Source organism: Canis lupus, chromosome 30 (assembly GCF_048164855.1).
Source record: "Canis lupus baileyi chromosome 30, mCanLup2.hap1, whole genome shotgun sequence".
NCBI lineage: Eukaryota > Metazoa > Chordata > Mammalia > Carnivora > Canidae > Canis > Canis lupus.
The window spans coordinates 43,251,904-43,264,899 of record NC_132867.1 but is presented as its reverse complement, the minus strand read 5'-3'; the positions used below and the strand labels follow the sequence as shown (position 1 = coordinate 43,264,899).

At 56.1% G+C, this 12,996-nt stretch overlaps 2 protein-coding genes across 8 annotated transcripts in view; one reads left to right on the top strand and one right to left on the bottom strand.

The window, feature by feature from the left end:
• The first annotated feature begins 364 nt into the window (after nt 1-364).
• S100B (S100 calcium binding protein B) lies at nt 365-4,671 on the top strand. Its single transcript, XM_072807287.1, has 3 exons — nt 365-525; nt 1,993-2,131; nt 3,606-4,671. Exons 1-3 carry the CDS (start codon nt 488-490, stop codon nt 3,744-3,746), a joined length of 318 nt encoding a protein of 105 aa, XP_072663388.1. The 5' UTR covers nt 365-487; the 3' UTR covers nt 3,747-4,671.
• A 5,462-nt stretch (nt 4,672-10,133) lies between these two features.
• The window catches only part of DIP2A (disco interacting protein 2 homolog A), a 92,618-nt gene continuing 89,755 nt past the window's right edge, over nt 10,134-12,996 (bottom strand). For all 7 annotated transcript variants that reach the window (XM_072807279.1, XM_072807282.1, XM_072807285.1 and 4 more), the window contains 2 exons: nt 12,592-12,715; nt 10,134-12,107 (listed from right to left, as the gene is read on the bottom strand). In XM_072807279.1, coding sequence (XP_072663380.1) covers nt 11,855-12,107; nt 12,592-12,715 — 377 coding nt within the window. In that variant the 3' untranslated portion in view covers nt 10,134-11,854. The remainder of the gene's footprint in view (nt 12,108-12,591; nt 12,716-12,996) is intronic.

Genomic DNA, 12,996 nt, shown 5'->3' with positions numbered 1-12,996 from the left:
CCTGCGGGGGCCGGGGGGGGGGTGGCAGGCGGCCGGCAGAGCCCCAGGGGTCCGCCCAGCTGGGCAGCAGCCTCCGTCCTCCTGAGCAGCCTGTTCTTGGAAGCTCTGCGGTCTTGGCTGCACATTTATTTGCTGGAACCGTTGCTGGGCACCCCCCCCCCCGGGCATCCCCCCACCCCCACCCCCAGCCTTAGAGGAACATCAATATTCATGTATAATTAAAAAAACAGCACAAAAAGCTGACTCCCTACTTCCTGCCCCGCAGGCCTTTCTCCCCCTTGGCCCGAACGCAGGCCTGGCTCCCCTGCCAGTCCGCGGGCGGCCGCGGCTCAATGCTGCCTGTGTGCAGGCCCGGCCCCCCCACCGCCCCCCTGCTGCCCCCTCACCCCCATTGGCTGCCCGGGCCCACAGCGGCCGCGCCCCAGCGCCCAGATGGGATAAGACGGCGCCCCCACCGCCGGCCACTCTGGACGCCGCAGCTGAACAGATGGACGCAGGGACGACGGCAGCTGTGGAGCCGCTGACGTGAGGACGTGGGGGGCAGGGAGCACGGGCAGGACTGCCCTTTGGGTGGCCAGCAGCCCCTCAGTGTGTGGACCCCCAGGCGTAGCCCTCGGTTCTCCCTGAGCCAGGGACCTGGGCCGGGCTCCGCGGGGACAGCCAGCACTGCGTCGTGAGCCTCCAGGGGCAGAGCTCGAACCCCGGGCCGCCGATCTCGAGGGCGAGCGCGTCCCGACCACACGCACCTGCCGGGCGTCCTCCCGCAGCGGCCCGCGGGTCTACACCAGGAGGTTCCAGCGGGTCGGAGCGTGGGTCTGGCGGGCGGACTGTCCTCGGTGTTGGGTCTCCCGGGGGGCCGGTCCCTTCCCACGTCGGGTGGGACGCATCCCTGCGGCCGGGGTGGAAGCGCACAGGCCCCTGGCTTCCCACGTGAGGCCACGCAGGAACGCCGGGCTTGAGCTCCAGTTCTGTTAAAAGGCTATAACCCAGGGCAGAGTGTGAAAGGGAACATTTTTAAATTAATTTCCGTGTGCTTATGAAGAACGCCCCCTACACGGAGCTTCCAGGCATGTGGAATGTAGGTCTTATCCGTTTCCTTTTAAAAAACCCCACTAGTCAGGCTCCGCGAGAACAGAATCAGAATGATGCAAAAGCTTCTCGGGTTTTTTGTTCTGTTTGCAAAAACCAAAACCACTCACTGAAAGCCGGGGTGCAAGGAGGTGAGAAGGAACCTTGAAGCGTCAAGGATTCTAGCCCACCTCAGCTGCTGAACCGGCGCGAGGCCACTCCGACCGCTGGGGACCGGGACCAGGGGCCACGGGTTACCTGGGTGCGGGCGAGGGCCCTCGGTGCTTTGTCCTTTGAGAAATCAGATAGAGTTTTACATCTCTTCTCCAACTTATTTCTTAGATTATGCGACACGGGAACGATTTTTCAAAAATCAGATGTGGTTTTGTATGGTTTTCAGCTCTGACGGAGCAAAGGTAGCGATTGCCCGTCACCGCCGAGGGGGGACAGTCGGGACGATCCACAGCCCCCGAGGGCTCTCCGGGTCCCGACCCCCCGGGGGCTCCTCCATGACCTCCCCGTGCTCCCGAGGCGGCGCATGTGGCCTTTGTGCCCCAAGTTTCCAGTTCAGGGCGAGGCTGCGCCGTGGCCATGGTCCCCGAGCGAGGGAAGCGCAGCCTCGGAGGCCCTTTGCTTGCGGAGCTGGAGTCACACGTTCCTTCAAGGGCTGCAAGTTCCTCAGGGTCTTTGGAAGGAGGGCCGTTCCTTCATGTGGGGGTGACGGCGGGGCCAGGGCCGCGGCTCAGCTTGGGGTGCCCCGTACCCCGCCCCCGACGTGGCGGATGCCCCCCCTCGGCCTGCTCCACACACCTCACTTGGGGCCTTGGCCTCGGAGCCCACGGGGGGGTGGTGGGCCAGGGGGCCAGGGGGTGGAGGGCGGCCCCGAGGAGCGAGGAGCGCTGAGCCACTTGTCTCCGGCGCCAGGATGTCGCAGCTGGAGAAGGCGGCGCTGGCCCTGCTCGACGTGTTCCAGCAGTACTCGGCGCGGGCGGGCGGTGGGCGCAGGCTGAGGAAGGCCGACGTCAAGGAGCTCATCGGCAGCGAGCTCGCCCACTTCCTGGAGGTGAGGCCCCGGGCCGGGGGGCGGGAGCGGCGCCTCCGGGGGCCCAGCACAGTGGGGTGGCGCCAGCTCGGCCTTGGGGCCCTCAGGGGGCCACTGGCTCCACGCTCAGGCTTGGGGAGACCGGCCGCGACCCCGCGTGTCCCCCGCACCCCAGGCCCGAGCCCTCGAGGCCATGAACTGCAGTCCCAGGGCACCTGCCTGCCCTGGCCGCCCCGAAGGTCACCCGTCGGACCCCACACGCGGGAAACGGCCACGCCATGAGCCGGTGCGTGAAGGTCTGACCACGACCTGGTTCCGGAGACGCTGCCGGAGCGCTGGGGTCTGGCCCTGCTCACGCTCGGGAACCGCCCCCCGATCCCCAGGCCCCCCAGTGCCCTCATCCCCCCAGTGCCCCCAGTCCCCATCTCCCCATTCTCCTGTCCTCCCAGGCCCCCCAGCCCCTCTCCGTCCCCCCAGACCCCCCCTACAGCGAGGCAGCACCACAGCCCCACACGGACTCGCCCTCGCTGGGACCCGCCTCCCCAAGGCAGGGGAAGCACCTGCAGGCTTCACAGCGGGGGCGACTCCTGGGGGACCCGGGACGCTCCTCTCAGGCAGGGGTCGAGGTGCACGCCCCTCAGCCCATCCCTCCCACCTCCTGACCTAACAACCCAAACCCCCTGGTTCCTCTGTGAACAGGATTGTTCTCGGGATGAAAGGAGACAGTGTTTGTCAAGTGCCCAACATACACTGGAAGCTCAACAAGTAATTTTCAATAACTGTTAATCATTGATTTTTAAAAATATTAATTATTGGTTTTAAAATGATTAGTAATTATTGATTTTATCAGCAAATCATTGATTTAAAATTACAGCTTTAAAAGCTTAGCACGTGGGAACCAGTTTATAAAATAGTTCACGGTGAGCGCGGCCGGGGGTCATTGCAGAGAAAACACTTTCAAAACCCGAAACCTGGGGATCCCTGGGTGGCGCAGCGGTTTAGCGCCTGCCTTTGGCCCAGGGCGCGATCCTGGAGACCCAGGATCGAATCCCACGTCGGGCTCCCGGTGCATGGAGCCTGCTTCTCCCTCTGCCTGTGTCTCTGCCTCTCTCTCTCTCTCTCACTGTGTGCCTATCATAAAAAAAACAAAAACAAAAACAAAAACAAAAAAACCCCGAAACCTGCGGGAAGGACTTCCACACGCAGTGAGGAGCTCGGGGAGAAGCAGAAGTCCGTGCTTCTGTCCATGACGCCATCCTCCGCGGCCCCCTGGATGTGAGCCCGGCGACGGCGGGCGGCGGGGGCACATACCCCACATGTCCCACGGTGCCTTTCTGGGAGCGTCCAGTGGGGGAGACGCTGGGGCCCCGGCCCCTCTGCCGCCCCGTGAACATTCTCTCTGCTGCGGACACGTCGCTGCGGTGGCCGAGGGTCAGGGACGCGCTGCGGGCCTCGGCTCATCATAAGCGGCGGCGCAATTTGTCCTCTCTCGTAGGAGATCAAGGAGCAGGAGGTCGTGGACAAGGTCATGGAGACACTGGACAGTGACGGAGACGGCGAGTGCGACTTCCAGGAGTTCGTGGCCTTCGTGGCTATGGTCACCACCGCCTGCCACGAGTTCTTCGAGCACGAGTGAGGCGCAGCCGCGCAGGAAGCGGAGCGGGGCCGAGCCCCTGGCGCCGTGTAGCTGATTAGGAAGCTTGACGTGCTTTGTCGAGGAGACGCCGACCCCCTTTCCCGGGGCTGACCTCGGGGCCCCCATCCTCCGCTGACGGTCCGTGCGACGCGGTCACGATCCTCAGGAGGGTGTGTGCTCCGCCCGCGGTCAGGGCCGCGCACCCCCCCCCCAACAACGCAGCTGCCGGGACCCAAAGGATGGCTCTGGACGCACGTGGGTCCTTGTCCAAAGTACCAAGTTAGAGACGCAGCTTCGCCCCGTATCCTGTGAGAAGCCTGCCTTTTCCTAAAATGGGTTTGTCATCCGTGCGAAGGAAACCCAGGGTCGGGAGGTGGCCTGACACGCCTGCCGCCAGACGGCCAGGGCACGCTCTGTCCCCGGGTCCCCGCTGAGCCATGGGAGCTCAGCAAACAGGGCTACAGCACTGGGCGGGGGCAGGGGGGGCGGGTCTCCCGGCTGTCAGGGCCGACACCACATTCTAACCACCTTCAGCGGGGCTCCTGTGCCCCGGGTCACACGTTGGTGCCGAGGCAGGAGCGCGGCTCCCAGCAGGGCGTCCACGCCCCTCCGCACACAGGTGTTCTGCAAACAGCCCCTCTGGCCTCCCCTCCTGTCTGGGAAGCGCAGGTGTCGTTCCTCACTTGCTTGTGCCGAGACAGGGTCTGCCCCGCAGCGGTTGGTGGAGCCCGAGTACGTGGGAAGCTCGACGTCACACATGGGTACCCACGAATCCAAACGTTCAAGTATTAAGTCACTTCCGGGAAAGTTCAGATTAACCTTTTCTGCCCCTTTCCCTGCTGCTTCTTTACGTGCACAGACCTGGAAACCCATAAGCCAATTGATCGCTTGTATTTGCATCGAATAAAGAGAGCATTGTAACGGGTCCCCGTGGCCTTGAACAGGAGGCTGGAGGGAAACTGCTGCAAAGCGGGGGAAGCAGTAAGGCGCAGGCACAGGAGGCCCCCCAGAGCCAGGCGGGTGCACAGGGCCCGGGACCCTGGGATGTGCCGGGGCGGCAGGGAGTAGATGCGGCGGGGTGGGGGCAGGAGGGCCGGAGGGCAGGCCAGCACCGGGTGGGACACACCCTGGCCGAGGCTCCCACCCTGGACGCAGCGCTGGGGGGCAGGGGGGGCGGGGGGACTCGGAGACAATGGTGGCGGAAGCCAGCGCGCAGGGACCATGTGCAGGGACGGCCCATCCTGCACCCCTGGATCTGTGTCTACACCGCAGTCCCTGCCGGGCGATCCGCAGGCCTTCCTGCCGCAGAGGACGGGGGACAGGGCAGCTGGGATGCCGAGCAGGGTGCAGCGGGTGTGTGGCAGCCCGGGCGGGCCCTGCAGGGCTGGAGCCTGACGCCCCAGGGCCTCCGCCGCCAGGGCCCCTTGCTAAGGAGCAGGTCCCTGGAGGAGCCCTCACAGTAGAAACGCCCCGAATCCTGCCCCACGAGGCCAGGCGTGCACGCAGGGAGGGTGCCCCCTGCACACAAACACCCGCCAGGACCACGTTCCATGGCCGCCTGGCCTCCCAGGCCCGGGCCGACGGCAAGGCTGCTTCAAGAACTCAGCTGATCCTTCCCCTCTGAGAAGTTAGGGGAACAGCTCCGTCGGCCTAGATCCTTCTAGAATCGTGCCTGCCTTCCCTGTAGGGTGGGCGTCCGGAGCGGACGGGGTGGGGGTACCCAGCATCCCAACGCTCCAGGCCCCCACGGGCCTTCCCGTCCTGGGCTCCTGGCAGCCGGGCTCCCGCCTGCAGCTTCCTCGCAGGGAAGGCTGCTGGAGGGTGTCTACACCACAGGCCCCCACCTCCTCTCCCGGGGGCCTCACAGCGTGTGATCCCCGGACCCACCGTCCTGATCCGAGGGGCAGACGTCGTCTTTCACCACCAAGCAGGGGGCGAGCGGGGGCCGTCGCTGCCCTTTATCCTGGGAGTCTGGCATTTTGTAAACTGCTCTTCTACTTCACTGATCGTGTGGTTTTGATTCTCATTCGACTGATCGGGTGTTCTCACAAAATACACTTTGTATTCCCGGGACAAATCCCCCGGGTCATGGTCTAGGATTCCTTTGTATCGTTTTGCGTGTTGATGGATTTTATTTGCTACTTTTTTTGAGGGTTTTTGTGACCATGTTTGTAAGAGACACGGATCCCTCGTTTCCCAGCCTGTGTAACGGTAGCCGGGGACAGTGGCCTCTCCCATTTCTAGGAAAGTTTTGTGAACAACCAGCATTAATTTGTCTTTAAATGTTTGCTAGATTCCAGCGGTGAAGCCACCTCGGTGGGTAGTTTTTTAACTACTTACGCATTATCTTTACTTGTTATTGGTCTGTTCAGATTTTTCTTCTTGCATCAGGTTTTGTAACTTTTGTCTAGGAATCTGTGCGCTCGTCTAGTTTGACGTATTCCTTTAGATTACTGCTTATTTTCTGTAAGGTTGGTGGCAAGGTCCTCTTTTATTCTGATTCTAGTAATTTGTGTCTTTTATCTTGGTCAACCTAAAGTTTTGTCAGTTTTGAAGAAACCAGTTTTTTCATTGACTTTCTCTATTGTTTGCTTATTAATTTGTACCTTTATTATTTTCTTTCTTTTTCCTGCTTTTTAGGCTGTTTGCTCTTCTTTTTGCAGTGTCTTTAGGTAGAAAACTGGGTTATTGATTGGAGATTTCTTTCTTTCTTAAGATTTTGTTTGACAGAGAGAGAGACAGAGAAAGAGGGAGAGCACAAGCAGGGGGAGGGGCGGGGACACGGAGAGAGAATTTCAAGCAGATTCCATGCGAGGGCAGAGCCTCATGCAGGGGGAGGCTCCATCTCACGACCCTGAGATCATGACCTGAGCTAAAGCCAAGCGTCTGACGCTCAACTGACTGGGCGACCCAGGCGCCCCTCACCCATTCACATTTCATGTTTTATGCCTCTGTGAATCCTCCTTTATCACTTCCTTTGGCATTAAGTGAATATTTTATTTTATTTTCCGTGTCTTCACTGGTTTTGTGCCCAGTGTGGAGCCCAACTCAGGGCTTGAAGTCACCATCCTGTGATCAAGGCCGGAGCTGAGATGAAGAGTCTGACCTTCACTGGCTGAGCCACCCAGGGACCCCTAAGTGAATATTTTCTAACGAAGCACATAGATTTCTTGAGTGATATTTTTTGAGCTGTTTGTTGGGTGGTTGCTCTAGGGCTTTCTATACACACGACTTCCCAGAATCAGCTTCAGATTTTTATGAGCTTAATTCCAGCGAGACATACACACCTGACCCCTACAGACCTATCCCATTTCCTTCCTTTCACAGAATGGCTGTTGGGCATATTACACCTGTGGATGCTATGAACCCAACCACCCATGGTTATGGTTACTACTTTACCATCTGCAAAGTAGCCCGGCTACAGCTTTACTCTCTTCTGTGCTGTTATTGGCAAAAATATTACACATTGGGCAGCCCGGGTGGCTCAGCGGTTTAGCACCACCTTCGGCCCAGGGCGTGTTGACCGGATGCCTTACTGTGTTCTTACAATAAAGCTAGAGAAAAGAAAATGTTGGCAAAATCATAAAGAAAATACATTTACAGGATTGTATGGTTTTTACCAAGAAAAAATTGACTTACAAGTGAGTCCGTGGCAGGTCAGACACATGCTGTTCAAGATCAGCTGCATCTGCCTGTGAATCTCTGCGTTCACCAAACTGAAGTCTCTTCAGCTCCCTAATGGATAGGTTAGTACTTTTCCATATATTTGGGGTTGTATTCAGCCATTAATTCTTCAAACTTTTTTCTGCTCTTCCCTCTCCCCTCTCCCGGTATTCCCGTTACCCATGTCTGGTGCGCTTACCGGGCCCCACGTTGCTGAGGCTCTGTTCATCTTTCTCTCCTCCCTCCCTGTTCTCAGGATCACGTAATCTTTACCGATCTGTCTTCAAGTTTGCTAATTCTGCTGGTCCAGAAACTCTGGTGAGCCCCTCCACTGAGTGTTTCACTTCAGTTCTTGTACTTTACCAACTCCAGCAATTTCCAATTGATTTTTTATGTATGTCAATATATTGTATATTTTGGATATATATGTGTATATATCTGTGTAACTTTATATGACATACATTATATAAATGATATGTGTGGACTGTATAAACCTGTTATCTAAACGTCATACATTAGGGCCCCTGGGAGCTCAGCGGTTTAGCGCCTGCCTTTGGCCCAGGGCGTGACCCCAGGGTCCCGGGATCGAGTCCCCCATCGGGCTCCCCGCAGGGAGCCTGCTTCTCCCTCTGCCTGTGTCTCTGCCTCTTTCTCTCTGTGTCTCTCGTGAATAAATAAGATCTTTTTAAAAACATTATACGTCATATTTTATATTTTATTTTGACCTACTGATATTCTTTGATGTGACATTGTCATCATACCCCCCTTTACTTCTTTAATTATAGCTTCCTTTAGTTCTGGGACGTATTATAAATGGCTACTTTCAAGTCTTCGTTAAACCGAACACCTAGCTGATGTGATAGGAAGTGTCTGTTGACTTCCTTTCCTGGCATATAGATCATGCTTCTCTGTTTCTTTACACGCTTCACAATTTTGTGGGGAGGAATCTAGACGCTCCAGACCATACCCCATAGGGACTCTGGGTCCTCGGCCCTTCCTCCACCCCCCACCCCCCTCCCCAGCCGGTGGTCCTCTCGTGGAGCGGCTGGCTGACTCACTTCAGTGACATCTGTCCCCCTCCTCTGGTGTCATCCCTGTGCCTCGGGAGGTGCAGCTGTGCGTACGCCCACAGTTGTCCTGGGCACCAGTGATCTGGGCAGGGCTCCAGTCTCCTTCACTGACCACACCCAGCTGCTGAGCTCAAGCAAAGCCAGCCGATGGCTCTACTGTCCTCAACAAAGCTGGTGGTGGGTGGGGGTACGCAGAGCTCCGGAGCCTAACCTGGGGTTCACTGAGGAAACGGCCCCCGGGGTCCGTGTTTGAGATTTGTTCTAACCCCAGGAGGGCTCTTCCTCAGAGTCCCTCTCCCTGGTTCTCCTGCACATCTGCTGGCCTACAATTTGGCCTGTACCTTCACTGAATCTCTGAGTCTCTTTCCAGGGGCCTTTTCACAACTCCTGCTGTTTTTGAAAGTCCCCCTGTGATTGAACTTCTGCATGCTCCTGGGCAAACGCAGTCAGCTCCTCTGGGAAGAGACAAGGAGTTACCTGTTTCTAGAGCCTGCTTCTCCCAACGGGCGAGGGTTCTGCTCTGCGAGCAATGGGCAACCTCTGAGTGACACCCACCGGCAGAGCTCGGTGACCCGTGGAGTCGGGACGCACCTCGGGTCTCCTCAGCTTGCCGCTCCTGGTGTGGACCCTGCATCTTACGAGCTGGCGGAGGGGGATCGGCCCCTGCGTCCTCAGTGGCATCTCACCCCAGATGGAGGCTCCATTCCACAGGAGGCTGAGTAGAGGAAGGGATCATGGTTATGCTGACCATCCCAGTAGATCACTTGGAAACACATCAGCTACCTTCATAATCTAAAATTAAGCACAGGTAATCACAGTTTGCGTAAAATAAGAACATTTAGAAACCAACCTGAATCAAAACAAACAGAATCAAGATACAAATGACCTACTAGACGCAGTGTGGACTACGCGGATGTTACGATTCTGAATGTAAAATGGCTCCTACAAATCAACCGAAAACACCTTTGAGGACAGTAAGAATTGCCAGATCCGAATGGAATGAATCAAATGGGAAATAAACACATGACACACAAAAACATACTTACCACGACATGACACTTATTTGGCCATTAGTCTGGCAAGGACTTGTTTTGATCTTGGGCAAGTGTCCATTGCCAGGGCTGCTGGGCTGCTGGCAGGAGGCCGCCCCACCAAGGCCTTTCAAACTGGGATGAACTCTGACCTGGTCACTGTCCCTGCACGAACTGTGTCCGAGGCAGCGACTGTCATTGCAGATGTGCGGGTGCTCAGCACCCGGCAGTGGCAGGTACTCAGCACCGCGACCGCATAGCACCCGGCAGCGGCCTGGTGCCACGCGCCCACGTGGCACAGCTGTTAAAACATGCAGAAGAATATGTGTAAAAGATTAAAAGTCGGGAATTTATTAAGTACAAAAACTGATATAAAAGCATAGGATTCTAATTTTGTGAAAGTTTTTAAAAAGAAAAAATTAATCCCCGAGAGGATTTTTATCAAATACTAATGCTGCTATTACTCAGGGGTAGAGTAACAAGAGATCTTAATTTTCTTCTTTCGTGTGCTTTGCAGATTTTATGCTGTAAACATAAATGCTTTTATATTCAGATTAAAAGAATGTAAAATAAAATACATCCCATCTTGGGTAATTTAAAAAACATTTTCACATACTTCAAAATGCAGAATTACAAACAGTCAATATCTTTTATTAACATAATGATATAAAAAAATTTTAGTGTGATATACAGAATTCCCAGAAAGTAATTTTAGGACAGTTTAATGCTCTTCTTCAAATCTTAATTTACAAGACGCTCTGTCTTGCTGCCACTGACCTTTCAATACAAAACTTTTACAATATTTGTTTGCTATAAAACTACGACATTCGGATTAGGGTTAGGTAGTGTTTCCCCGCTGGCCATTCTACTATAAGGAACGTCCGTTAGTCCACTGCCAGAACCTCTGTATGTGGAACAATAAGTTATACAGATTATGTACATAATTACACGAGGCCATTAGAACTCCAGTATGTCGTCTATTACACGCAGCTCAACACTGCAGGCGAACAGAACTAATGTGCACGCACTGCCCGCGGCCACGGAAGAGCAGGACGTGAGAGCTGGCCCAGCGAGCCAGTCCCAGGTGGCGGCGAACTTAGAGCGGTAGAGAATTAGTAACAGTTTTGTTAGGCACTGCTCCAGGCTAATTCCAGAAACGCCTGGTTGTTCCTAGGAAGCATGCATAATTCATAAACTTTCCCACCCTCAGTCCCCCAAACCCCACAACTTTATAACATACTCTGTAATAGCTATATAAAAATAATCTCTTAGATTTGAGCTTCACTTCAAATTCGTATAAGTAGCTAAAGGATTTTACATTCTCTTCTTTGACTCAGGTTTACTCTAATATTAGATCAGTCAGTTTCATCAAGTTTGAATAAAATAACTGAATGCGGTTTGGCCAAGTTTTATAGGCACACAAGTCAAACTGTGAAGGCCAGGAGGGGGGCGGGGCGAGGCTCTCTCCACGGCCCCTCGACTGCATGCAGGGTGCTCAGCAAACAGCACTAAGGACCTGAAGGCCTCAGGTGCTGTCACCAGTACTCACAAGTCTGTTGAATGGGAATAAAAATCACAGCTCAACGTAATTCCATGTATTTAGAGGAACCCAGACTGTGGTGTTGGGAAAACAAGCACATTAACTAAACAGCATGAAGTCACAAACCTAGGACAGCGGTTTAAGACTTAACTGCTGGTTTATTTGCCCAAAAGCAAGCGTCAAACTTGACAGCCCCCAACGGCACCTCTCAAGTATCAGTGACAAGTGTGGACACTCGGGCACACGTGTTTCAAAACGAAACCAGCAAAGGAAGCGCCCTGTGAGCACAGTTGGCGACTCGGGACCCAGGGCGGGGAGGCCGGGCCAGCACCCGCCCCCAAGTTGCTCGGCTCCTCCCTATGAAGCAGAAGCGAAGCACGGGGTCCAGGGGCCTCACGTGCTTTCTAGCATAAATTCTATATATGAACTGGGAATAAATAAATGACTTTTTAAAATCGAGAACTATATTTTTGGCCTAAAAAAAGTGCAAACTCGCAACACAGTAGAGCACTTGCAGTTCCTTGCCACACCCACGCTGGGCCCTGAGTCTCCCTTCAGGCACCCTGACGTTCCTGTTCTCGTAAACGTCCTCCAAATTAAAAAAAAGTTTCTTCCCTCTGTCCAGGAAGCAGTTTCTAAAATGAGAATTGGGGAACCTTGAGACGGATCTGTAAAAGTAGAGGAGGAGGGGCACGGCTCCGGGAAGATGGGCGTCCTCTCCCGGCGGCTGCACACAGGGCGGTGCTCCCACCCCGGAGGCCTGCTCCCTGCCCGGCTCAGGAGCGTGGGGCAGGCGAGCGGCGCTCACATGTTGTAGGCGACGTAGATGGGGTCCAGCTGGTCGGCCAGGAAGCCGTCCCGCAGGTGCATGCGCTGCTTCTCGCCCCGTGAGTTGATGGGGATCACGCCGGGGTCCACGATCACCACCACGCCCACGACCAGGTGATGCTCCTCCAGCACCACGTTTGTCACCAGGGCCACCAGGTCGAGCGCATCCTGCTCGAGCCCGTCCAGCTCCACCACCACCACCAGCAGGTTGGTCCAGGTGAACACAGCGCTGCGGGGAGGAGACAGATGTCACCCCAGGGGCGGGCACAGGCTTCTGGGGCAGACGGGGAAATAGGCGGGAATGGCGCCGGACACGGAGCAGTAAGAAGCCCTGCAGGACGTCTGCTGACCTCACACTGCCGCGTGACATCATGAGCAATTTAGGGGTTGGGGGAACGCGTCCTCTAGGGATCCGTACCCTACAGTCCTTAACAAGAACCGAGGTGCTGAAAGCTGTGCCTGTCCCAACTCCAGCTTCCAAGCAAGTGAAGACACAGGGGCCATGTCTGCTTAGGTTAAGGAACTCACAGTAAAAGCAGAAGCACTTCGGGATAACTGAGCGACCCCACGTCTGGGGAGCTGGATTCTTGGTTGAAATGGATTAGGAGGTGAACCTGCGAGGGACCTGGGGTCCGCGGCTGGCAGCAGGGGCCCGCAGGCCAGAGCTGGGCCCAGAGCAAGGCACGCGGCGTGGGGTGGGGCGGGGCTCTCACCACTCAGCGATGCTCCTGTGCGCTCGGACCACGGACGTCTCGATGTCGATGGGGTGGTATCGCATGCCCCTCAGCTCCAGCGTCTCATCCAGGGACCCGACCACGTACAGTGCGTCGTGTCGCTCTGTGAACACAGCCCACGCTCGGAAGGGCACCCAATGAAGGGCGGGCGCCTCCCGCACATCCTTCGAGCCCCGCGTCCTGCTCTGTGTGATGGAGGAGCACGCCCTCAGGTGGCCTCAGGTGTGTCCGGGCCTCCAGCCCACTTGACTGCCCCCCCGCAGCAGCCCCACCTCAGGGGGCGCCCGTCAATGTCTGAATACACTCCTGACATCTGTATCATGTCTGGAAGCAAAGCCACATCTGGAGGTACAGCCGGTTCTGACGACCTGGCCAACCTGCTGC

Excerpts from the sequence above, each read along its gene's own strand:
- S100B (XM_072807287.1), top strand. The coding sequence starts at position 488 with ATGGACGCAGGGACGACGGCAGCTGTGGAGCCGCTGAC. Across the intron at positions 526-1,992 it reads GCAGCTGTGGAGCCGCTGAC|GATGTCGCAGCTGGAGAAGG; the intron begins GTGAGGACGTGG and ends CTCCGGCGCCAG. Across the intron at positions 2,132-3,605 it reads AGCTCGCCCACTTCCTGGAG|GAGATCAAGGAGCAGGAGGT; the intron begins GTGAGGCCCCGG and ends CCTCTCTCGTAG.